At 42.7% G+C, this 27404-nt stretch overlaps 1 protein-coding gene across 3 annotated transcripts in view; it reads right to left on the bottom strand.

The window, feature by feature from the left end:
* The window catches only part of LOC106562367 (tubby protein-like), a 104761-nt gene that overhangs the window by 16172 nt on the left and 61185 nt on the right, over positions 1 to 27404 (bottom strand). For 2 of the 3 annotated variants that reach the window (XM_014127206.3, XM_014127208.3), the window contains exons 2-4: positions 22855 to 22906; positions 8596 to 8758; positions 1952 to 2089 (exon numbers count right to left, since the gene is read on the bottom strand). In XM_014127206.3, coding sequence (XP_013982681.1) covers positions 1952 to 2089; positions 8596 to 8758; positions 22855 to 22906 — 353 coding nt within the window. The remainder of the gene's footprint in view (positions 1 to 1951; positions 2090 to 8595; positions 8759 to 22854; positions 22907 to 27404) is intronic. The other variant, XM_014127209.3, reaches the window with a different exon arrangement.

Raw genomic sequence — 27404 nt, 5'->3', positions numbered from 1 at the left:
CTTGAAATACATCCACAGGTACCCCTCCAATTGACTCAAAATATGTCAATTAGTCTATCAGAAGCTTCTAAAGCCATGACATCATTTTCTGGAATGTTCCAAGCTGTTTAAAGGCACAGTCAACTTAGTGTATGTAAACTTCTGACCCACTGGAATTGTGATACAGTGAATTTATAAGTGAAATAATCTGTCTGTAAACAATTGTTAGAAAAATGACTTGTGTCATGCACAAAGTAGATGTCCTACCCGACTTGCCAAAACGATAGTTTTTTTAACAAGAAATTTGTGGAGTGGTTGAAAAACACGTTGTAATGACTCCAACCTGTCAGGTGCGTCGTAAAAGCTAGACCGAGGCACAGCGGGTATCATGCTCATCTTCTTTATTTATTATAAAGAGAACACTTATACAAAATATAAACTAACGCCAAACAACAGTTCCGTAAGGACACAAGCACTATACGAAAAACAACCACCCACAAAAACACAGGAAAAAACAGGCTGCCTAAGTATGGCCTCCAATCAGAGACAACGAAAGACACCTGCCTCTGATTGGAAGCCATACCTGGCCACACATAGAAAAAGAAACATAGAAATGGAAAACTAGAACCAAAATCCCCAAAACACACAAAACAAACACCCCCCTGCCACGCCCTGACCAACTATAATGACAAATAACCCCTTTTACTGGTCAGGACGTGACACAACCTAAGTGTATGTAAACTTCCGACTTCAACTGCAGCTCCATTCTTGTGTATACTTATTCCTCGTGCTACTATTTTTAATATATATTTTTAAAATCTGCATCGTTGGGAAGGGCTCGTAAACAAGCATTTCAGACAGCCACTGGCAATTTATTTTATTTTTTAATTATTTTTTAATTTAACCTTTATTTAATTAGGCAATTCAGTTAAGAACAAATTCTTATTTACAATGACGGCTTACACCGGTCAAACCCGGACAACGCTGGGCGCTGCCCTATGGGACTCTCAATCACGGCCGGTTCTGATACAGCCTGGAATCGAACCAGGGTGTCTATACTGACGCCACAAGCACTGAGAAGCAGTTCCTTAGACAGCTGCGCTGTTCGGGAGCCCAGAAATACATACAGTATACTATACGGTATACAGATTTGATTATTGAAACTCAGAAGTTGAGAGAGATATCAAAGTGAGAGAGGGAGCACAATTTCACACTTCCATTTCAATCCATGCTGCTTACGTATGAAGTCTGTATCAAGGCCAAGGAGCGTTTCAGCAGCCACAAAGGTGTTTACTTGGCAGGCAGAGAGGACCGACTTCTCTAACATCATTACTCAGATTAGATTTTGGACAGACTAAGCACCTGAGTGCACGCTTCACTTCTCTGTAAGGGCAGCTTGATTAGCTTTAGAATGCCACTATGTGCCACCAGAGATGGAAACATGAACAGAACCGAGTCCAATCCAGCTTGAAGAGGTTTGAAAGGATGAGTGTGTGAATGAGAGAGACGCATACAGCCAGGTACCTGATGGAGCATGGGGAAGAGGCATCTTAACATTGACTTTTTAGAGCTCAACTCATTAAGACAATACAGCAATATAATACAGCTATCAAAGGAGATCATTTGGGAGACAAATATGTGGTCTGGTGGCCATGCAACTAATTTCACATGCAATCTGTTTTACTCTACATGATACCAAAGTGGTATCTCTTGCTCTGCACAACACTCTCACATGGTGCATTTCATTCTGGCACAAGAGATGAAACTTCCTCCTCAATGAAAACCTGAGGATTTCAATTGGATCGTTTCATTTCCATCACGGTAGGAGACAGAGCTGAGCCAGATGGAGACGTGCTGTACAGTTGGCCAACAGACAGAGAGAGAGGACCATGCATGCTGCTGTAGCCTGTCTGTCTCTCTGTCTGTATCTCTGTCTGTCTGTCTGTCTGGAGGCAGCAACAGCAAGCCTGACCTTTGTGCTTCCCCTTCCTCTCCTTCTTGCCGCTGCCTGTCTGAGGGGTGGAGCTGGTCGATGCCTTGCCCTTTTTGGCTGAGCGAGGAGCCTGGTTGTCCGCTACCACCTTCACCTCCTCATGTTCAGCTTCTTGCACTACGCACGGCACGGCAGGAGCCAGCGGACAGAGGGAGTTAGCAGGCAGGTGGGGGGAAATGATGAAGATACAAATGAAGTAAGAGACTAAACAGAAGGGTACTGTCAGTTAAGGTTAGCCTATAGGGAAAGAGAAAGAACAGGTAAAAACAGAGTTAGCAGAGGGCACTTTGCAAGGTTATAGGAAGCAGACGCAGAGGCCTTTTTCTTGCCTGGGAGAGAACACTGTTTATCGCCTCATGTCAAACAGGTCATGAATGTGCTAGCTCTGTGAAAATTGCAAATGCACAGTGCACGCTCCTCCCAGCAACAACATGTTCCAGGATTAGATGATAACAAATGCATACTGTAGCTACAGTCCCTTGAAATTGGCACTTTGATTCTAACATGTTTATCTTAATCTTATCAACTGCTTGGTTGCCTTAGTATTTCCCTTACAGCCTCCTCTGAATATCCAGTGGTATGTGTCTATTCTCGTAAGAATTCGGAGCCCAGATCCATCACCGCGGAGACATTCACAGTCTCATTGTGGGAACCCATTTCTCTTCTAATTATTCCAAACAGCTTCAAGGGGAATAATAGAGCAAATGCTTCAAAAGCTCTGAGCAGAGAGGGATGGAGAGCTGTATGCATGACCTAAAGGTACTGTTAGCATATATGGAAACTAACAACTGGTAGGCCTACATACTCTGTTTCAGATAAGCATGAAGTCAGTTTCTGAACTAGTTCAATTAAATCTGTTTAGTCCACCTAAAATATTCTGTTAACAATGTCACTCAATATTTGGGGCGGTCAATAATATACAAATATTTTCCAGGTTTTTCTGCTTTATGAATTATCTACTGGATGCTAATCTTATTTATAGCAGAAGAAACATGCTATTTATAGTCGGCAAGGAAAAGTATGTGAACCCTTTGGAATTACCTGGATTTCTGCATAAATTAGTCCTAAAATCTTATCTGATCTTCATCTAAGCCACAACAATAGACAAACACAGTCTGCTTAAACTAATAACACACAAACAATTATACGTTTTAATGTCTTTATTGAACACACCGTGTAAACATTCACAGCGCAGGGTGGGAAAAGTATGTGAACCTTTGGATTTAATAACTGGTTGACCCTCCTTTGGCTGCAATAAACTCAACCAAACATTTTCTGTAGTTGTGGATCAGACCTGCACAACGGTCAGGAGGAATTTTGGACCATTCCTCTTTACAAAACTGTTCCAGTTCAGTAATATTCTTGGGATGTCTGGTGTGAACCGCTCGAGGTCATGCCACAGCATCTCAAATTGGGTTGAGGTCAGGACTCTGACTGGGCCACTCCAGAAGACGTATTTTCTTCTGTTGAAGCCATTCTGTTGTTGATTTACTTCTGTGCTTTTTGTCGTTGTCCTGTTGCATCATCCAACTTCTGTTGAGCTTCAATTGGCAGACAGATAGCCTTACATTCTCCTGCAAAAGGTCTTGAAAAACTGTTGATAAACTCATTTTTCCGTAATGATAGCAAGCTGTCCAGGCCCTGACGCAGCAAAGCAGCCACAAACCATGATGCTCGCACCACCATACTTTACAGTGGGTGATGAGGTTTTGAAGTTGGTGTGCTGTGCCTTTTTTTCTCCACACATAGTGTTGTGTGTCCTTCCAAACAACTCAACTGTAGTTTCGTCTGTCCACAGAATATGTTGCCAGTAGCGCTGTGGAACATCCAGGTGCTCTTTTGCGAACCTCAGATGTGCAGTAATGTTTTTTTGGACAGCAGAGGCTTGTGGTGGTTCATTTCGTTACTATCAAATGAGGAGAGACAAACATCACACAAGTCAGAGTCAGAGTCATACTTAAACTAAATCTTTAATCACTTATTAATAATGGAGCAGGTCAATACAACACAAACACATAAAGTGAATCGATTGAGTGCTCTACGATAATGATGGCTGGTCATGGCTGGTCGACGATTCACGATCAAATGATTCGTTGAGAGCCCCGAGACAAAAGTACAAAGGTCTTTTATAGCCAAGATACACCTCTTTCAACCTACATGACGAACAACAGATATATAGAACGAGTCACAACGTTAAGATTTGTATGAAAGATACCTATAATACATAGCAGACAGTATCTGCTGTGTCAACAGTTTTCAGCGTCTGTCCCTCCGACTCCTAACTGGAACCATCTCTCCCTGGTACGGTATAGAACAGAAACATTAACTCATGCTCTGGAATGGTCTTTAGGTTTTATCACCCAAAAGACATTGTAAATCTCCTGTCAGTGTTATCTCTCAGAGGCCTCAGTAGAACACACACACAATAGTTAACAGAATACTCTATTCTGTTGCATAAAACAACCATTTGATGCAATAAAAGTATTTTAACATAGTCTTGCAATTTTTCCACCATAGGCTTCTTCCGTGGTGTCCTCCCATGAACACCATTCTTGTTTAGTGTTTTACGTATCGTAGATTCGTCAACAGAGATGTTAGCATGCTCCACTGGGATTCTCTGCCTCTAACCCTATTACAGGGGCTGAGTCACTGGCTTATTGGTGTTCTTCCATGCCGTCCCTAGGAGGGGTGCGTCACTTGAGTGTGTTGAGTCACTGACGTGGTCTTCCTGTCTGGGTTGGCGCCCACCCTTGGGTTGTGCCGTGGCGGAGATCTTTGTCGGCTATACTCGGCCTTGTCTCAGGATGGTAAATTGGTGGTTGAAGATATCCCTCTAGTGGTGTGGGGGCTGTGCTTTGGAAAAGTGGGTGGGGTTATATCCTTCCTGTTTGGCCCTGTCCGGGGGTATCGTTGGATGGGGCCACAGTGTCTCCTGACCCCTCCTGTCTCAGCCTCCAGTATTTATGCTGCAGTAGTTTATGTGTCGGGGGGCTAGGGTCAGTCTGTTATATCTGGAGTATTTCTCCTGTCTTATCCGGTGTCCTGTGTGAATTTAAGTATGCTCTCTCTAATTCTCTCTTTCTCTCCTTCTCTCTCTCGGAGGACCTGAGCCCTAGGACCATGCCTCAGGACTACCTGACATGATGACTCCCAGTCCACCTGGCCATGCTGCTGCTCCAGTTTCAACTGTTCTGCCTGCAGCTATGGAACCCTGACCTGTTCACCGGATGTGCTACCTGTCCCAGACCTGCTGTTTTCAACTCTCTAGAGACAGCAGGAGCGGTAGAGGTACTCTCAATGATCGGCTATGAAAAGCCAACTGACATTTACTCTTGAGGTGCTGACTTGTTACACTCTCGACAACTGTGATTATTATTATTTGACCATGCTGGTGTAACAGTGTAGGTTCCGTCCCTCTCTTCACCCCAACCTGGGCTCAAACCAGGGACCCTTCCACACATCAACAACTGACACCCACGAAGCATCGTTACCCATCGCGCCACAAAAGCCGATTGAAACGCTATTAGCGCGCACCACCGCTAACTAACTAGCCATTTCACATCGGTTACACTGGTCATTTATGAACATTTGAACATCTTGGCCATGTTCTGTTATAATCTCCACCCGGCACAGCCAGAAGAGGACTGGCCACCCCTCATAGCCTGGTTCCTCTCTAGGTTTCTTCCTAGGTTTTGGCCTTTCTAAGGAGTTTTTCCTAGCCACCGTGCTTCTACACCTGCATTGCTTGCCGTTTGGGGTTTTAGGCTGGGTTTCTGTACAGCACTTTGAGATATCAGCTGATGTAAGAAGGGCTATATAAATACATTTGATTTGATTCCAGAGATTTCGGTAAGTCTTTAGCTGACACTCTAGGATTCTTCTTAACCTCATTGATCATTCTGCGCTGTGCTCTTGCAGTCATCTTTGTAGGACGGCCACTCCTAGGGAGAGTAGCAACAGTGCTGAACTTTCTCCAGTGGACTGATGAACATCTCAAAAGATACTTTTGTAACCATTTCCAGCTTTATATAAGTCAACAATTCTTAATCTTAGGTCTTCTGAGGTCTCTTTTGTTCAAGGCATGGTTCACATCAGCTTCTTGTGAATAGCAAACTCAAATTTTGCGTGTACAGTACTTCTTAGAAAATTCCAGAAAGTACAACTTATACGATAAGTGCCATATGATTTTTCAATGAATCCAGATAGAGTACGTAAATAAAAGCTGTAATATGAAACAGCATTTCCACTTAATACTGAACTTAACCTTTCATGGATATTATCTGAAGGATATACTGTAGATGTAGAAATGCCTACAGTTTAAGGTTAATCAGACGGAAATACGAAAGGTACAGAGAACACGTAATCCCTCTTAGTGAGTGCTGAATTGATTCTTAAAATAGAGCCAAGAAAATGTGAGTTCTAAAGAGAGAAAAACAGGGGTTAATCTAAAGATGGTGAAAAATAAGGACAGGAGAGAGAGAGGGGGATTCTATTTTTATCAAGACCAAACAGTGCGTATGCTTCCTTCACTAACAGTGTAGAGCCATCTGTGTGTTGATAAGCATAAGGTATGAATCAAGGGACTCTCTCCATATGTTTGCTGCCGTACTGAATGAGCTCAAAGGCATCTTTTTTGACATCTTTGGAAGGATGTGGCTGAGATTGCAACGGGAAATATTCGGAGAAGTTCAAAGCTTCCGTGTCTTCTGTGTATAGCAGGGGCTGTTTGACTAGTGTCGGAGGGGAATATTTTTATCAGGATGTACACTCACTGAAGGAAGATGAAACATATACTTTGTATTGACGTCACACCACTCATATGCACTGAGCTGTTTCTGAAGCTTTCATATACAGTCATCTCCAAAATGATTGGCACCCTTTATAAAGGTGATGAAAAGAGACTATAAAATAAATACAAATACTGAGCTTTAATAATATATTATATTATTTTATAATAATACAATTGCTCAGAAAAATATTTTGTTTAACAAGTGATTAAAAAAAATCTCAAAAAGATAGGTGTCGAAATCATTGGCACCACCTGTTTTCAATACTTTGCGAGGATAATGGCACTGAGCTTTCTTCTTTAATGTTTTATGAGATTGGAGAACACATTGGGAGGGATCTTAGACCATTCCTCCATTCAGAATGTTTTCAGATCCTTGATATCCTTTGGTCTGTGCTTATGGACTGCCCTCTTCAATTCAAACCACAGGTTTTCAATGGGGTTCAAGTCACAGCCCCATAACATCAAAGATCCACTACCATATTTTACAATAAGTATGAGGTTATTTTCTGCATACCTGTAGTGTGTGTGGCCAAAGAGCTCCATCTTCGTCTCATCTGACCATAGCACCTGGTTCCAATCCAAGTGTCAATGCCTTTAGCAAACTCCAGGAATTTGCATTTGTTGGTTGCTCTCAATAAAGCAATTTTTATGGCAACCTTTCCATATGGCCTATTGGCATGGAGGTGGCATCTAATTGTAGATTTGGAGACCCCAATATGCGACCTAATCCTGTATTTGTCCAACTGTGACCCTTGGACTTTTCTGCCTCCTGAAACATCTTCCTCACTGTGCATGGGGACAAGCTACAAATTTCCTCTACCAGGCAAGTTTACCATGGTTCCAATGGTTTTAAACGTCATTGTTGTCCTAATAGTGATTAGTGGTATATTTGCTTTTTCAGTATTTTGTTTGACCCCATTTCCTGATTTATGTTGCGTTGGGCATTGTGTTCCTCTCCAGCAGCCAGCCATCCAGGCTGTGCTGTGTGGATGCATGGTCTGGAGCCCAGACTCAGTCACTCTGAGCTGGGGATTAAGACTGCAGCTAAAGTCCCTCTGTGGAGATAAGTGGCCTAATCGCCACAACACTAACACCATCTCTGCTCTATCTGGAAGGACTACTGCAGAGCTCTGACCACTAGAGTTTTATAGTTGAAAGGCATGTATTGGTAAATCCTGGAGTCTCTCTCACACAAAGACAGAAAGTTATTTAATGAATAAAGTATTATATGTTTATTTTGCCAACCTTGACATGGTATTGATAGATATCTCAGTATTGTACCTATGCAGAGCAGAAAGTAACACTAAAAAAGTCACTACAGTAGAAAAGTTTTCCTTAGGCCCAGGAACTAAGAATCAATAGACGAACTTGATCAAACAGTGAGCGGCGCATCAGGACAAGAACATGGATACAGTATTTCAATCAGCCATCTTTCACAAGCACTCTATATGAGTAACCAGGATCAATACCACCCAGTCATGGCTGTGAATAGCCCTTGAAAGGGCCCCAACGCCGGAGCGTTACTGCACATCTCTGTAATTGCCCGGCACCACTGGAGCAGCTTCCTCAGAGATGAGAGGAAGTGGGTTCCTATGGTAAACAGCTGTTGATAGGGGGTTTCCAAAATGGCACCCTATTCCCTATATAGTGCACTATTTTTTGGAAAAAGCATATATAGTAGTAGTAGTAGTAGTAGTAGTAGTAGTAGTAGTAGTAGTAGTATACAGAGCCTAGCCAAAAGTAGTGCACTATATATAGGGAATAGGGTGCCATTCGAGACACAGCCCTGGTAATAGGTTCCTGGTGGTGAAAGGATCCTGGCTGGCTCTCTTACCGTGGTAGATGGTGCTCCTGTTGCTGCTGAGGTAAGACTCTACCAGGGGAGCCTGCTCCTCACATTGCTTGGTCCTGCGGGCACGAGACCGCCCGTCCACGTTGGACTGCACCATCAGAGGCTCCTGTCTCTTCTTCTTCTGCTTCTGCTCTAGGAGAGCTCGCTGACACACACACACACACACACACACACACACACACACACACACACACACACACACACACACACACACACTCTCTTCAATGGTGTTCAATTCTTCTGGTATTATTGACACATGCACACACACTCAAATATCTTCTAATATTGTATCATATATAATACATTAACATGGATAGATATTTTCTAACACCAATGGTTTACCTTCACACACACTTTTACAACTAACCTTGTGGGGACACAATTCTGTCCCATTCAAAATACATTTTTCCATAACCCCAAAACCTAACCTTAACCCTAAACCTACTCCTAGCTCCTAACCCTAATTATAACCTTAACACTAAATCCCATATAAATTGAATTTGACCTTGTTGGGAATAACAAAAATGTCCCCAGATGGTGAAATTGTTGTTTGTTTACTATTCTTGTGGGGACTTCTGGTCCCTATAAGTATAGTTAAACTCATCCACACACACACAAAGCTGTTTCACATGTACAGTGTATCCTCACTGTAACAAGACAAGACTGTGTCCTTGAGAGAACAAATGTGTCTGTGCGCTCTGGCCCTCCAATCACCTGAGCTACAGTAGATTAAAGATTGATTACTGGACAAACATGTGCACCTGCCCAGCCTGCAATCATGCCACAGTCCAACATAAATTACATTTCTGCTTGTCTTCATACGATGAGCTACAGAACACCCTATCAAGGACAAGATCATTGGGACATGAGTTTGACCTCTGCCTGACTGTGTCTGCCTCAATTCGTTCACCTGTAGGTGGGTGATTGCCTTCATTTAAAAACATTTTTTTACCATTTCCTGAAGAGGAACCAGACTAGTTGACAGACGTGTCTTATAACAGTTCTATTTAAACGTTTACATGCTTTGCAAGAATAAATGATTTCCCTAATAATCTTGTTTACCTGATGGAATTTCGATAAACACACAAAATCACCAATCAAAATAAACATTCTACCACATTGACCATGATATTTTTGGGAAGCCTATTTGATTCTGAGTTCAGACATATAAAGTTTGTATGTGAAAACTATAAGATGCATAATTTCTGAACTCATTATACTCTGGCATTCTCATAGAGGGAAGCTTGCACTGCTGGTGCTGAAACATGCGCAGATCCAATACACCACAGCAGTTGACGTAGCCTACGTCGGCTGACATAGCATCGCAAGCCAATCACAGAATGTGACAACAAAACTGAAGTATATCGTACAATCTGGACAGGTGGATGTCAGTGGTGGAAAAAGTGGCCAATTGTCATACTTGAGTAAAAATAAAGATAACTTAAAAGTAAAAGTCTAAAAGTATTTGGTTTTAAATATACTTAAGTATCAAACATAAATGTAATTGCTAAAATACACTTAAGTACCAAAAGTAAAAGTATCAATCATTTAAAATTCCTTATATTAAGCAAACCAGATGGCATGATTTTCTTGTACTTTGAATTTACACCCCAATATTTACACTCCAAACCTCAGACATAACTTACAAATGAAGTATTTGTGTTTAGTGAGTCCGCCAGATCAGAGGCAATAGGGATGACCAGGGATGTTCTCTTGAAGTGCATGAGTGGGACCATTTTCCTGTCCTGCTAAGCATTCAAAATGTAATGAGTACTTTTGGGTGTCAGGGAAAATGTATGGAGTAAAAAGTACATTATTTTCTTTATGAATGTAGTGGAGTAAAAGTTGTCAAAAATATAAACAGTAAAGTACAAATACCTAAAAAAAAATAAAAAAACTTAAATAGTACTTTAAAGTATTTTTACTTAAGTACTTTACACCACTGGTGGATATCAAGATTCTAATTTGGTAAAATCGCACAGTGTGGCATCTAATAATCATAAAATACTGACTCCTATGTCCAGTGTGGGAAGGCCTTTAAATCACACAGCTGACCAAAGATAAGCCTGAACCTTCAGCTGCAGAAGTGACCAGTATATGAACTCTCTAACATGATTCTCACACTGGCACACACAAACCAAATATTCATATAACACCTCTTCTTTTCTCACACAAATCCTTTATCCTTATCCGGTAGCTCAGTAGAATCTGTGTCATTGCACAGATTCATTATCCTACTTTCACACTAAATAATTACTTTCCTTTTCCACATGAGCCAATTTAATTTACGTCATAATCCTAGTTTTGAGCAGTCACAAACTTTTTAACATCCTGTAAAAGCCAGCTCTCCTGAGTTCACAGAGTGTTAGAGCTCCACACCCTCAGAGTTCAAAAACAGAGAAACCAAGAAGAGTTGCTTCAAACCTCTGCATAGCACCGTCTCAGAAACACCTCCTCAGAGCCAGAAAAATAGAATGTCTTCTGCTTCTGTAATTAATGTTTCAGGACCACTGCCCCAATCCGTTTCTCCTCAACTCTATCCCCCCTCTCTGGCAATGTGGAAATCTACATGAAGTATTACTACAGCTTGGGTATCCCTTCCATCTTGCTGCAGTCAGCAGTCATCTGAGATTATGCAAACTTACAAACAGAGGGAGATCCCAAGGCTGGAAGCTCATCAAATATTGAGAGAATCCCAGATGAAGCAGGAACACCACTAGACTGTACTCTGCTGTACTATTGTCTGCTGTACCAGTACACAGTGCCCTTAAACTAAACCCATGGCTGTGTCCCAGTTTTCCACCCCTTTCCCTAAGTGGGCACTTGCACACTTTCTGTAATGAATCGAAAAGTATTTGATTGGTGTATCGTTGGCTAGAGGGAGTTTCCATGATAGGAAGTGTGCAAGTGCACACTTTGAAAAAAGGGTGGAAAATTGAGATTGTGTCATATAGCCCATCACTTCAGCCATGACCAGAACACAACGTCTCAGCACACTCTAGCAGTGAGTGTGGAGGAGGAGGAAGCCTGAACTAAGTTAACCAGGAGGAACCATTGAGGAGCTCTATGGCTGTCCAAAACACCACCAGTCACTGTACAGTAAAATAACCAACTAATAAGTTATCTCCTCTTCCTACTCTGCCTCCTCTCTCTCCGCTAACAAGATGTTGTCCTTCTCTCATGCACAATGCCTGACAATGCGTGTACAGCCAAGAGGTTACCAAGAAATTCACAATTTGAAAAGCATGTGAGGTGAATAACCAACATCGCATGTGCCACCTTTTGGACCTAAAACAAAATCGTTACAGCATCAGGACTGGTTATGCAACTTGCTACAGAAACTCCTGACATTTCGATTAACAGACTTTTCAGGATTGAAGCTGGATGTGGATGCTGCTTAAGGAATACTGTTGCTTGGGTAACTGTCTCAGTAATGCAGTATGAATATCCATACCCACTTTGATATTCAAACAATGGCTTGTTCAGCAGGGACACCACACTAGGTGAAGAAAAGGGTCTATCTTTCTTTTGCACAGAATATCTTGACAATTTCTTTTTTATGTTCTTTTTCTTTTGTGGAAAAGCAGTACATTTAATATTATGTTCTTTAACAAACAATTCCTTTAAAACAGATCTACTCTGAGAATAAAATGCAAAAGTGTTATGGTTACAGACATTCTTTTACATTTTTTTAGTCATTTAGCAGACGCTCTTATCCAGGCCTACCACTTACAGTAGATGGATGGTTGGTTTGAGCTTTCCTTCAGTCTTCAGTGTTTGCCAAATTGATGCAATCACAGGCTCCTCAAGTACTATAGCAAGAACACACGATGGAGGTCATACTGTACATGTCATGCTGAACAACCTTACAATGTATTTCCACATAACTCATTGGGAGCGATGAAATAACAGAGCCCCATTCATTTTCAATGGAGGGAAGTGAACGAGGGGAACGTTGGGCAATACGAGCATGGGCGAGGAAGCATGAACAGGGCGGGACCAAAGTTGGGGCAAGCTGAACTTTATGATAATACTCGGCGATATCGCGACGCTATGGACCAATCAAAGCTCACTATAGCTTCCAGCCCCTACTGGATTGGCTGTTGATACCTAGCACTACCTAGCCTGCTTGCTAGCACCCACATGAGGGAGAAGCTAGAGTGGATATACAAATTATTGTGTTATGTGGAAATCCCCTCTTAGCCTCGGATCCTTCTGTCTTCATATGCAAAGCAGCTGAGCAATAATGGTAATTCTGTCCTCAGCTATTGAGTGACCAAGCCATGGGAGTTTCATGGATAATAGACTCACAGAAAAGACAACCACATAACCAAAACCTCAAACTCAAGGCTCAAAACAATGCAACCAAAATCTATTTGACCAGTATGTCCCATTACTGTAACATGACAAATGGTTTTGCACGAGGGACATGGTCAATTCTGCAGAAAATCGACAGAGATACACAGACAAACAGAACAGTCTGCAGCACACCAGACCCCTGGTCCAGACTATAATACTGTCTCCTCTCCTCTGTCACTAAAATCACACTGTGTGAACCCAACAGGAGCTCCCTGAGCGAATACCAGCAGGCCACTGCAGCGCTACAGTGATCAGGATGGTTCTTACGAAGCTACAAATACCTGCCCGGTCTTCAGTCAGCTGTTCATTCCACCCCAAAAAATATAACAATTTTTTTTGGACGGTTTTAAAAGGTTATTTTATTTTCATGATGGTCTTCATCCATAACTGCACGGTTTTACAGTAGTTATGCCAGCCCTAAGCACAATACAAATCAAATCAAACATTGTCACATGCGCCGAATACAACAAGTGTAGACTTTACCGTGAAATGCTTACTTACAAGCCCTTAAATCAACAGTGCAATTCAAGAAGAGTTAAGAAAATATTTACCAAGTAGACTAAAATAAAAAGTAATAATAAAAAAGTAACACAATAAGAATAACGAGGCTATATACAGGGGGCACCGGTACCGAGTCAGTATGCGGGGGTACAGGTTAGTTGAGGTAATTTGTACATGTAGGTGGGGGTGAAGTGACTATGCATAGATGATAAGCAGCGAGTAGCGTGAGGGGTCAATGTAAATTGTCCAGTGGCAATTTTACTAATTGTTCAGCAGTCTTATGGCTTGGGGGTAGAAGTTGTTGAGGAACCTCTTGGTCCTAGACTTGGCGCCCTGTACCGCTTGCCGTGCAGTAGCAAAGAAAACAGTCTATAACTTGGGTGACTGGAGTCTCTGAAAATGTTATGGGCATTCCTCTGACACCGCCTATTATATAGGTCCTGGATGGCAGGAAGCTTGGCCCCAGTGATGTACTGGGCCATTCACACTACCCTCTGGAGTGCCTTACGGTCAGATGCCGAGCAGTTGCCATACCAGGCGGTGATGCAACCGGTCAGGATGCTCTCAATGGTGCAGATGTAGAACCTTTTGAGGGTCTGGGGAGCCATGCCAAATCTTTTCAGTCTTCTGAGGGGGAAAAGGTTTTGTCTTGCCCTCTTCACGAATGTCTTGGTATGTTTGGACCATGATAGTTTGTTGGTGATGTGGACACGAAGGAACTTGAAACTCTCGACCCGCTCCACTACAGCCCCGTTGATGTTAATGGGGGCCTGTTCGGCCCGCTTTTTCCTGTAGTCCACGATCAGCTCCTTAGTCTTGCTCACATTGAGGGAGAGGTTGTTGTCCTGGCACCACACTGCCAGGTCTCTGACCTCCCTATAGGCCGTCTCATCATTGTCAGTGATCAGGCCTACCACTGTTGTGTCATCAGCAAACTTAATGATTGTGTTGGAGTCGTGTTTGGCCATGCAGTCGAGGGTGAACAGGGAGTACAGGAGGGGATTAAGTACACACCCCTGAGGGGCCCCAGTGTTAAGGATCAGCGTGGCAGATGTGTTGTTGCCTACTCTTACCACCTGGGGGCGGCCCGTCAAGAAGTCCAGGATCCAGTTGCAGAGGGAGGTGTTTAGTCCCAGAGTCCTTAGCTTAGTGATGAGCTTTGTGGGCACTATGGTGTTGAACTCTGAGCTGTAGTCAATGAACAGCATTCTCACATAGGTGTTCCTTTTGACCAGGTGAGAAAGGGCAGTGTGGAGTGCAATAGAGATTGCATCATCTGTGGATCTGTTGGGGCGGTATGCAAATTGGAGTGGGTCTAGGGTGTCCGGGAGGATGCTGTTGATGTGAGCCATGATCAGCCTTTCAAAGCACTTCATGGCTACCGACGTGAGTGCCACGGGGCGGTAATAATTTAGGTAGGTTACCTTCGCTTCCTTGGGCACGTGGTCTGCTTGAAACATGTAGGTATTACAGACTTGGTCAGGGAGAGGTTGAAAATGTTAGCGAAGACAATTGCCAGTTGGTCCGCGCATACTTTGAAGACACATCCTGGTAATCCGTCTGGCCCAGCGGCTTTGAAAATGTTGACCTGTTTAAAGTTTTGTTCACAACGGCTACCGATAGCGTTAGCACACAGTCATCTAGAACAGCTGGTGCTCTCGTGCATGCTTCAGTGTTGCTTGCCTCGAAGCGAGCATAAAAAGGCATTTAGCTCATCTGGTAGGCTCACATCACTAGGCGGCTCGCGTCTAGGTTTCCCTTTGTAGTCCGTAATAGTTTTCAAGCCCTGCCACATCCGACGAGCGTCAGAGCCGGTGTAGTAGGATTCAATCTTAATCCTGTATTGACGCGTTTGCTTGATTGATTGTTCGTCTGAGGGAATAGCGGGATTTCTCATAAGCGTCCAGATTAGTCTCTCGCTCCTTCAAAGAGGAAGCTCTAGCCTTTCGCTCGAAACGGATGTTGCCTGTAATCCATGGCTTCTGGTTGGGATATGTACGTACAGTCACTGTGGGTACGACATCGTCGATGCACTTATTGATGAAGCCGATGACTGAGGTGGTGTACTCCTCAATGCCATTGGATGAATCCCGGAACATATTCCAGTCTGTGCTAGCAAAACAGTCCTGTACTGTAGCATCCGCGTAATCTGACCACTTCCGTATTGAGCGAGTCACTGGTTCTTCCTGCTTTAGTTTTAGCTTGTAAGCAGGAATCAGGAGGATAGAATTATGGTCAGATTTGCCAAATGGAGGGCGGGGGAGAGCTTTGTATGCATCCCTGTGTGTGGAGTAACGGTGGTCTAGGATTTCTTTTCTTCTCTGGTTGCACATGTGACATGCTGGTAAAAAAATTGGTAAAACTGATTTAAGTATGCCTGCATTAAAGTTGCCGGCCACTAAGAACGCCGCTTCTGGGTGAGCATTTTCTTCTTTGCTTATGGCCTTATAGAGTTGGTTGAGAACGGTCTTAGTGCCAGCTTCGATCTGTGGTGGTTAATAGACAGCTAGGAATAATATAGATGAGAACTCACTTGTTAGATTGTGTGGTCTACAGCCTATCATAAGGTAACCTACCTCAGGCGAGCAATACCTCGAGACTTCTTTAATATTAGACATCGCGCACCAGCTGTTATTGACAAATAAACACACCCGGATGGCAGTGGGAGTTTACTCGCTCGCCTACGGATCTTCAAAAGGATGCCGATCTGCAGCCCCTTTTCCTGCATCTTTTCTTCACGCAAAAGGCGGGGATCTGGGCCAGTTCCAGTGAAAGCAGGATATCCTTCTCGTCGGACTCGTTAAAGGAAAAAGTTTTTTCCAGTCCGCGGTGAGTAATCGCTGTTCTGATGTCCAGAAGTTATTTTCGGTCATAAGAGACGGTAGCAGCAACATTATGTACACAATAAGTAAAAAAATAATTGACACAAAATGCAAAAAAACTAACAAAACAGCACAATTGGTTGGGAGAATGTAAAATGTCAGCCATGTTCTTTGACGCCATCTTCACTCTATACGGTATGAAAGTGATGCGTAGTTTCCAGGAAGTTGTTTGTTAACTTTTTGAATGGTGTTAAAATGGGTAAAAATGTAGCACAATGGTCTTCAGCACAAAAACGTCATAAAAGACATCTTGCAGAAGTAAATTAATCCACAAACAGAAATATAATTTGATATACAGTGAGCTGCAAAAGTATTGGTACAGTGACAATTGTGTTGTTGTTCTGGCTCTGTACTCCAGCACAATGACTGAGGTTAAAGTGCAGACTGTTAGCTTTAATTTGAGGGTATTTGCATCCATATCGGCTGAACCGTTTAGAAATTACATCACTTTTTGTACATAGTCCCCCCATTTTAGGTGACCAAAAGTATTGAGACCTGAATGAATCGTGAATAATGATGAGTGAGAAAGTTAGACGCACAATTTGTGCATCTGTTATTCATAATTCATTCAGGATTAGCCGCAATCATGGTAGCATCCACATTAATGTAGAGGTGTTTAGAAATATAGTCTATTCTTATTTACAATAAAAGTGACTCCAAAATGACACAATACATTATTTACCATTCATTTCTATTGGGCATAAAATAATCTGAAACAAAACCAAAACAAACAGCAAATGCATCCAAAAAATGTGTAGCATCACAATTTTGATGTAGTAATTGTGGCTATGAAAATGGGACCAAATACTTAACGTTTTACTACTTTAATGCACATATGTGAATTTGTCCCAATAATGTACAAAATGTGCTGTAATTTCTAAACGGTTCACACGATATGGATAAAAATACCCTCAAATTCATGCTGACAGTCTGCAGTTTAACCTCATAGTCATTGTATCATTTCAAATCAAAAGTGCTGGAGTACAAAGCAACAAAAAATGTGTCATTGTCACTCTATATCTGTGTAAGGCTTAAAGTGGTCCTATGGACAGATACTCCAATCTCCGCTGTGGAGCTTTGCACCTCCTTCAGGGTTATTTTTGGTCTCTTTGTTTCCTCTCTGATTAATGCCCTCCTTGCCTGGTCCCTGAGTTTTGGTGGGCGGCCCTCTCTTGGCAGGTTTGTTGTGGTGCCATATTCTTTCCATTTTTTAATCATGGATTTATTGGTGCTCCGTGGGATGTTCAAAGTTTCTGATATTTTTTTATAACCCAATCCTGATCTGTACTTCTCCACAACTTTGTCCCTGACCTGTTTGGAGAGCTCCTTGGTCTTCATGGTGCCGCTTGCTTGGCGGTGCCACTTGCTTAATGGTGTTACAGACTCTGGGGCCTTTCAGAACAGGTATATATATACACTGAGATCCTGTGACACTTAAATAAAGTCCACCTGTGTGCAATCTAACTAATTATGTGACTTCTGAAGGTAATTGGTTGCACTAGATCTTATTTAGGGGCTTCATAGCAAAGGGGGGGAATACATAAGCACGCACCAGTTTTCCGTTGTGTATTTTTTAGAATTCTTTGAAACAAGTTACTTTTTTCATTTCACTTCACCAATTTGGACTATTTTGTGCATGTCCATTACATGAAATCCAAATAAAAAGGCACTGTAAATGCTTGAAATTCTCTCTGTTGATTTAGTTTATGTTAATGTAGTACCATAAACCCTAACCCTCTGTCTATTCCTTTAATCCACTACAATTAGCCCCGAATCATCATTTGAAAAAGAATCTCCTGCAGTTTGTTCCTACATTTCAGGAAATGCAATAAATGTAATGTGTAGGGAGAGGTTGCTGATGTAACCCAGTATCTTGATGGAATTACACAGGGCCGATGAAAATATGCTAATTGACGAGTCTCTTGAGAGTGTCACTGATGTCGACGCCATTTTCTACGCTGGTCAGGTCTGAGACAACACTTTGCTAAACATCTTTATCATGTATCATGGACAGCACAGAAGTGGCAAAGGCTGATCGGCATGGTTACACTTCTGATAGCGCATTATTACACATTATAAACTGGGTGGTTTGAGCCCTGAATGCTAATTGGCTGATGGCCGTACTATATCAGACCCTATACCACGGGTATGACAAAAAAATACTTTTTACTGTTCTAATTATGTTGGTAACCAGTTTTTTATTTTTTTTATTTCACCTTTATTTAACCAGGTCAGCCAGTTAAGAACAAGTTCTCATTTACAACAGCGACCTGGCCAAGAAAAAGCAAAGCAGCGCGACAAAAACAACACAGAGTTACACATGGGATAAACAAACATACAGTCAATAACACAATAGAAAAATCTGTATACAGTATGTGCAAATGAAGTAAGGAGGTAAGGCAATAAATAGGCAATAGTGGCGAAGTAATTACAATTTAGCAATTAACACTGGAGTGATAGATGTGCAGATGAGGATGTGCAAGTAGAAATACTGGTGTGCAAAAGAGCACAAAACAAATATGGGATGAGGTAAGTTGTTGGTTGGATGGGATATTTACAGATGGGCTGTGTACAGCTGCAGCGATCGGTAAGCTGCTCTGACAGCTGACGTTTAAATTTAGTGAGGGAGAGAAGTCTCCAGCTTCAGTGATTTTTGCAATTCGTTCCATTCATTGGCAGCAGAGAAATGTAAGGAAAGGCAGCCAAAGGAGGTGTTGGCTTTGGGGATGACCAGTGAAATATACCTGCTGGAGCACGTGCTACGGGTGGGTGTTGCTATGGTGACCAGTGAGCTGAGATAAGGCGGAGCTTTACCTAGCAAAGACTTATAGATGACCTTGCGCCAGTCGGTTTGTCGACAAATATGTAGCGAGGACCAGCCAACGAGAGCATACAGGTCGCAGTGTTGGGTTGTATATGGGGCTTTGGTGACAAAACGGATGGCACTGCGATAGACTGTATCCAATTTGCTGAGTAGAGTGTTGGAGGCTATTTTGTAAATGACATCGCCGAAGTCAAGGATCGGTAGGATGGTCAGTTTTACGAGGGTATGTTTGGCAGCATAAGTGGAGGCTTTGTTGCAAAATAGGAAGCTGATTCTGGATTTCATTTTGCATTGGAGATGCTTAATATGAGTCTGGAATGAGAGTTTACAGTCTAGACAGACACCTAGGTATTTATAGTTGTCCACATATTCTAAGTCAGAACCGTCCAGAGTAGTGATGCTAGTCAGGCAGGCGGGTGCAGGCAGGGATCGGTTGAAGAGCATGCATTTAGTTTTACTAGCATTTAAGAGCAGTGGGAGGCCACGAAAGGAGTGTTGTATGGCATTGAAGCTCGTTTGTAGGTTTGTTAACACAGTGTCCAAAGAAGGGCCAGATGTATACAGAAGGGTGTCATCTGCGTAGACGTGGATCAAAGAACCACCCATAGCAAGAGCGACATCATTGATATATACAGAAAAAAGAGTCGGCCTGAGAATGTAACCCTGCGGCACCCCCATAGAGACTGCCAGAGGTCTGGACAACAGGCCCTCCGATTTGACACACTGAACTCTGAGAAGTAGTTAGTGAACCAGTCATTAGAGAAACCAAGGCTGTTGAGTCTGCCGATAAGAGTACGGTGATTGACAGAGTCGAAGGCCTTGGCCAGGTTGATGAAGACGGCTGCACAGTACTGTCTTTTATCGATGGCGGTTATGATATTGTTTAGGACCTTGAGCGTGACTGAGGTGCACCCGTGACCAGCTCGGAAACCGGATTGCATAGCGGAGAAGGTACGGTGGGATTCGAAATGGTCGGTGATCTGTTTGTTAACTTGGCTTTCGAAGACTTTAGAAAGGCAGGGCAGGATGGATATATGTCTGTAACAGTTTGGGTCTAGAGCGTCTCCCCTTTGAAGAGGGGGATGACCGCGGCCGTTTTACAATCTTTAGGAATCTCAGACGATACGAAAGAGAGGTTGAAAAGACAAGTAATAGGGGTTGCAACAATGGCGGCAGATAATTTTAGGAAGAGAGGGTCCAGATTGTCTTGCCCAGCTGATTTGTAGGGATCCAGATTTTGCAGCTCTATCAGAACATAAAATCAAAGTTTATTTGTCACGTTTGCTGAATACAACAGGTGTAGACCTTACAGTGAAATGCTGGATCGGGGGGAAGGGGGGGGTGGGGGGGGGGGGTCTTGGGCCAGTTGCTGCGGGAGGGTGCAGAGCTGTTGACCGGGGTTGTCGTAGCCAGGTGGAAAGCATGGCCAGCCGTAGAGAAATGCTTATTGAAATTCTCGATCATCATGGATTTATCGGTGGTGACAGTGTTTCCTAGCCTCAGTGCAGTGGACAGCTGGGAGGAGGAGCTCTTATTCTCCATGGACTTTACAGTGTCCCAAATATTTTTGAAGTTAGTGCTGCAGGATGCAAATTTCTGTTTGAAAAAGCTAGCCTTTGCTTTCCTAACTGACTGTATATTGGTTCTTGACTTCCCTGAAAAGTTGCATATCGCGGGACTATTCGATGCTAGTGCAGTACGCCACAGGATGTTTTTGTGCTGGTCAAGGACAGTCAAGTCTGGAGTGAACCAAGGGCTATATAGGTTCTTAGTTCTACCTTTTTTGAAAGGGGCATGCTTATTTTTGTAAATAATTTTTTTAAATAAAAATGTGTACATTTTAATTTAAGATGAGGAAAGCACTTTTAAAAGAACAACCAGGCACCCTCTACTGATGGGAAGAGGTCAATATCCTTCCAGGATACCCGGGCCAGGTCAATTAGAAAGGCCTGTTCGCAGAAGTGTTTTAGGGAGCGTTTGACAGTGATGAGAGATGGTCGTTTGACCGCGGACCCATAACGGACGCAGGCAATGAGGCAGTGATCGCTGAGATCCTGGTTGAAAACAGCAAAGGTGTATTTAGAGGGCAAGTTGGTCAGGATGATATCTATGAGGGCGCCCATGTTTACAGATTTGGGGTTGTACCTGGTAGGTTCCTTGATAATTTGTGTGAGATTGAGGGGATCTAGCTTAGATTGTAGGACTGCCGGGGTGTTAAGCATATCCCAGTTTAGGTTACCTAACAGTGCAACTATGATGATAGATGGGGGGCAATCAATTCACATATGGTGTCCAGGGCAGAGCTGGGAGCTGAGGGGGTCTATAACAAGCGGCAACAGTGAGGGATTTATTTCTGGGGAGATGGATTTTTAATAAAAGTAGAAGCTCGAACTGTTTGGGCACATACCTGGATATTATGACAGAACTCTGCAGGCTCTCTCTACAGTAGATTGCAACTCCGCCCCCTTTAGCAGTTCTATCTTTACGGAAAATGTTGTAATTGGGTATGGAAATTTCAGAATGTTTGGTGGCCTTCCTAAGCCAGGATTCAGATACGGTTAGGACATCAGGGTTGGCGGAGTGTGCTAAAGCAGTGAATAAAGCAAACTTAGGGAGGAGGCTTCTGATGTTAACATGCATGAACCCAAGGCTTTTACGGTTACAAAAGTCAACAAATGAGAGGGCCTGTGGACAAACAGGGCCTGGGTTAACCTCTACATCACCAGAGGAACAGAGGAGGAGTAGGATGAGGGATGGCTAAAGGCTATAAGAACTGGTCGTCTAGTGCGTTGGGAATAGAGAATAAAAGAGCCGATTTCAGGGTGTGGTAGGATACATTCAGGGCATAATGTACAGACAAGGGTATGGTAGGGTGCGAGCACAGTAGAGGTAAACCTAGGCATTGAGTGACGATGAGAGAGGTGGCATCTCTGGAGGCGCCAGTTAAGCTAGGTGCGGTCTCTGCATTTGTAGGGGGGTGGGACAACGGAGCTATCTGAGGCATGTTGAGTGGGACTAGGGGCTCTGCAGTAAAATAAAATAATGAGAGCTACCTTAAACAACAGTATACAAGGCATATTGACATTAGAGAGATGCATAAAGCAATCACAGGTGTTGATTGGGAGAGCTAAGACAACAGGTAAGACAACAATGGGTAAACGGCGATGAATGGGCAGAGAGGGTCAGTTAGCTACACACCGGGCCTGAGTTCGAGGCTGGGGCCGACAGATAAACAAAATGAAGTACCGTGTTAATGAACAGTCCAGCGGGCATCAGCTGTGTAGCCGAGTGATCATATAATAGCAATAAGGCACCTCGGGGGTTTGTGGTATATGGCCAATATACCATGGCTAATGGCTGTATACCACACCTCAGGTATTATAGCTTAAGTATAACACTGATGGCATCTCCTGAAAACAATTAGCCAGATTAGCTTTAGCTGGCTTTCATCCCTGCCTAATAATCAGGGATGGAATTATTTTCTACCATGAAAACCAGGTGTGTGAACTTTCTAGTTCACAGTAATTGATCAAATATAGTGCAACCCTGCTGAGTATATTCTTCCTCTTTTCCTCACACTACAGTCTCCTCTACCAGCCAAGGAACAACAGAGGAGGTTCATATCAGTAAGTGGCTGAGCTGCTCTGGTACAGTACAGGGACATGGGAGACCTACCTGTCTGTCTAGCTTCTGTTGGCGGAGGTTGCTGCCCTCATCGTCCAAGGTACTGCAGAGAGCAAGAGAGAGAAACAAAGAGAGAGAGGGTTAAAACAAAAGCTCTTTCCATTTCTTTGACATTGTACAGAACAAACACACACACTCCAGATAGGAAAAACATTAGTTTCCTCTCCTGTTTGATACACTGCAAGAACCACTTGGAAATGATGGGAAATAGCAGCTTTCCTGTGAAGCAGAAAACAGCAGGTGATCTCTTGAAAATGCAGTGTATGTCACTGGAGGAGACACAGTAGTTATTGTGAGTGACATGTCATGTAGCCTCCGATATGTTCTCTAGGGAGCGACACATAACTCTTACGATTAAATTACAAAACGTGTAGAATGACATCATACAGAGATCAGTCAAAACAGCATGGATATGAAGTGCTAGGGAATTCATAGTCACGATTGGACGATGATCTAACATATTTATCCTGTGTGATAGGACTATAAAGGCAATGGTAACACAGCCAGTCGCCATCTTTCCCATCCCTCCCACACCCAAACACACGCAACCTCGAAATCAGCAATGACACACTCCGATTGCCCATTCACTCTGTGTTGCTTGGCATTGCCCAGACCATTTAAACGAAAGGGTTCTTAATTAAAGATAATAAGAGGCTGAAGGTCAGGTGAAGGAGAACAGGGCTTCCTTCAGCTGGGGGGTTAGATGGAGCAGAGCCAAGGGGGTTCAATAATGTGTGTGTTTGTGGTTAGTGTGTGTGCTACATACACACTACATCTCCCTTTCTGAAACACACACAGAAAAACACTCACTAGCGACAGTCAGCAATCAAGTGTGTGAATGTGTTTCAGACAGGTAGATAATGACATAAACAGAGCTGTTACAATGAGGGTCAACTACCGCATTACGATAGAGAAGATATGTTAATTGATATGCATCAGTGGTAAGCTAGAATGTGCATTAGACGCCTCCACTCTTCTCGCCCCCACCCACCCCCGTTGATGTCAATAACAACGTAGTCTGAACAGTACCCATTGACCCCCCAACAGTGTTGCATTAATGCTGTCCCTATTGGAAACACAGTGCTGGTGAAGTGTCTAGTGAGTGTTTTATGTGTTTTACCTGCAGTGCCGAGGGATGTCTTAGCAGATATTCTATTTTGATGTTCCCTCCACAGAATAGAGTTAGAATGTTGTGCTGTCTACCAGCATCACATGAATAATCAATGAGGGTTGTCGTCGTGAAGAAAACAATTAGATCAAATGCCTTACATCACATTTTATATAATATAACAGGGACATCTTTTTCCCTGATACACTCTTGTCTAATACATTCAATATAGTACAGGTTTTCAGTGGCATTTCTCTGAAATCATGCCAACTCCACAATTTCTGTTGCCAAGTCCTTGATGCTGTTTTTTCCTCAGTTTAAATATCGAACATTTTCATAGAAATTGGTGATGTATGACTGTTGTGCAAGCACTTGCACTATATTCAAGAATCCTGTGTATGTACAGTATGCGTATGTCTCTTAGTATGCACAATACAGTACATGGCCCACATTTAAATTGTGTGTACTTTAAAGTGTTAGGCACTTTTTTATAGTAGGTACAGTTCAAGTTTACATACACTTAGTTTGGAGTTTTTCAACCACTCCACAAATTTCTTGTTAACAAACTATAGTTTTGGCAAGTCGGTTAGGACATCTACTTTGTACATGACACGAGTAAGTTTTCCAACAATTGTTTACAGACAGATCATTTCACTTATAATTCACTGTATCACAATTCAAGTCAGAAGTTTACATACACTAAGTTGACTGTGCCTTTAAACAGCTTGGAAAATTCCAGACAATTATGTAATGGCTTTAGAAGCTTCTGATAGGCTAATTGACATAATTTGAGTCAATTGGAGGTGTACCTGTGGATGTATTTCAAGGCCTACCTTCAAACTCAGTGCCTCTTTGCTTGATATCATGGGGAAATCAAAATAAATCAGCCAAGACCTCAGAAAAAATAATTTCAGACCCCCACAAGTCTGGTTCATCCTTGGGAGCAATTTCCAAACGCCTGAAGGTACCACGTTCATCTGTACAAACAATAGTACGCAAGTATAAACACCATGGGACCACACAGCCATCATACCGCTCAGAAAGGAGAAGCATTCTGTCTCCTAGAGATGAACGTACTTTGGTGTGAAAAGTGCAAATCAATCACAGAACAGCAGCAAAGGACCTTGTGAAGATGCTGGAGGAAACAGGTACAAAAGTATCTATAAGTATCAGTAAGACGAGTCGAGTCCTATATCAACATAACCTGAAAGGCCGCTCATCAAGGAAGAAGCCACTGCTTCAAAACCGCCATAAAAAGCCAGACTACGGTTTGTAACTGCACATGGGGACAAAGATCATACTTTTTGTAGAAATGTCCTCTGGTCTGATGAAACAAAAACAGAACTGTTTGGCCATAATGACCATCGTTATGTTTGGAGGAAAAAGGGGGAGGCTTGCTAGCTGAAGAACACAATCCCAACCGTGAAGCACTGGGGTGGCAGCATCATGTTGTGGGGGTGCTTTGCTGCAGGAGGGACTGGTGCACTTCCAAAGTTGTGACAAAATGGCTTAACCTCACCTTGGGTAGGGGGCAGCATTTTGGATGAAAAGCGTGCCCAAAGTAAACTGCCTGCTACTCAGGCCCATAAGCTAGGATATGCATATAATAGGTAGATTTGGATAGAAAACACCCTAAAGTTTCCAAAACTGTTAAAATAATGTCTGTGAGTATAACAGAACTGATATGGCAGGCAAAAACCCGAGGAAAATCCAACCAGGAAATGCTTTTATTTTGAAATGACTGTTTTTCCATTGAAAGCCTATCCACCATACAAAGACTTACGACCCAGTTCACGATCTCTATGGCTTCCACTACATGTGGCCAGTCTTTAGGCATTGTTTCAGGCTTTTACTCTGAAAAATTAGGGAGAAACACCACTTTCAATGAGAGGACAGTGGAAATTTCCAGACATGAGTCCAGCGCATGATCGGGAGTGTGCCTTTCTTGTTTTTCCTTTTCTATTGACGAAGCTTTTGTCCGGTTGAAATATGATCGATTATTTATGACAAAAACAACCTGAGGATTGATTATAAACATCGTTTGACATCTATGAACTTTTATGGTTGTTTTTAGATTTTTCGTCTGTCTGTTGTGAACGCGCTTTGTTCCATTGGATTACTGAACAAAACACGCTAACAAGGTTTTTGGATAAAAAGAGGGACTTGATCGAACAAAACAAACATTTATTGGGTAACTGGGAGTTTTGTGAGTGTAACCATATGAAGATCATCAAAGGTAAGTGTTTAATTTTATCGCTATTTCTGACTTTTGTTACTCGTCTACTTGTCTGGTTACTGTTTGTAATGATTTGTCTGCTGGGTGCTGTTCTCAGATAATCGCATGGTTTGCTTTCGCCGTAAAGTATTTTTGAAATCTGACACCGTGGTTGGATTAACAAGAAGTTAATCTTTAAACTGATGCATAACACTTGTATGTTTCATGAATTTTTATAATGAGTATTTCTGTTTTGGAATTTGGCGCTCTGCAATTTGACTGGATGTTGGCCAGGGTCCCACAACCCCTAGCAACATCTCAAGACATCAGTCAGAAAGTTAAAGCTTGGTCGCGAATGGGTCTTCCAAACGAACAATGACCCGAAGCATACTTCCAAAGTTGTGACAAAATGGCTTAAGGACAACAAAGTCAAGGTATTGGAGTGGCCATCACAAAGCCCTGACCTCAATCCTGTAGAACCTTTATGGGCAGAACTGAAAAAGCATGTGCGAGCAAAGAGGCCAACAAACCTGACTCAGTTACACCAGCTCTGTCAGGAGGAATGGGCCAAAATTCACACAACTTATTGTGGGAAGCTTGTGGAAGGCTACCCAAAACGTTTGACCCAAATTAAACAATTTAAAGTCAATGCTACCAAATACTAATTGAGTGTATGTAAACTTCTGACCCACTGAGAATGTGATGAAAGAAATAAAAGCTGGAATAAATCATTCTCTCAACTATTATTCTGACATTTCACATTCTTAAAATAAAGTGGTGATCCTAACTGACCTCGACAGGGAATCTTTACTAGGATTAAATATCAGGAATTGTGAAAAACTGAGTTTAAATGTATTTGGCTAAGGTCTATGTAAACTTCCAACTTCAACTGTATATATATAAATAATTGTTAGCTTCTGTGTACAGTACAGGTGGCCTGACGTCCCTCCCTGGCAGTGCTGTGCGTAGTGCTGTGTGTGTTTGGCTGTGACCTGCCGGAGCCAGAGTGAATCTGATATACTGGGCTGGCTCAGAGCTGGCTCACATGGGATTAATGAGAGGCCACAGAGGTACAGCTGAGTCCCCGGGTCGCCTCCCCTCGTCTCGCCCGGCCACCAGGCCCCATACATGCGTTTTTCATGGAAGGCAGGCTCCATCTGATGGGAGGAACTGCTTATTGCTCTGAGAAACCATCCATGACAGGCTGGCCAGGCCTCC

Source organism: Salmo salar, chromosome 11 (genome assembly GCF_965601325.2).
Source record: "Salmo salar chromosome 11, fSalSal1, whole genome shotgun sequence".
Taxonomy (NCBI): Eukaryota; Metazoa; Chordata; class Actinopteri; order Salmoniformes; family Salmonidae; genus Salmo; species Salmo salar.
This window is presented reverse-complemented; position numbering and strand designations above follow the sequence as displayed.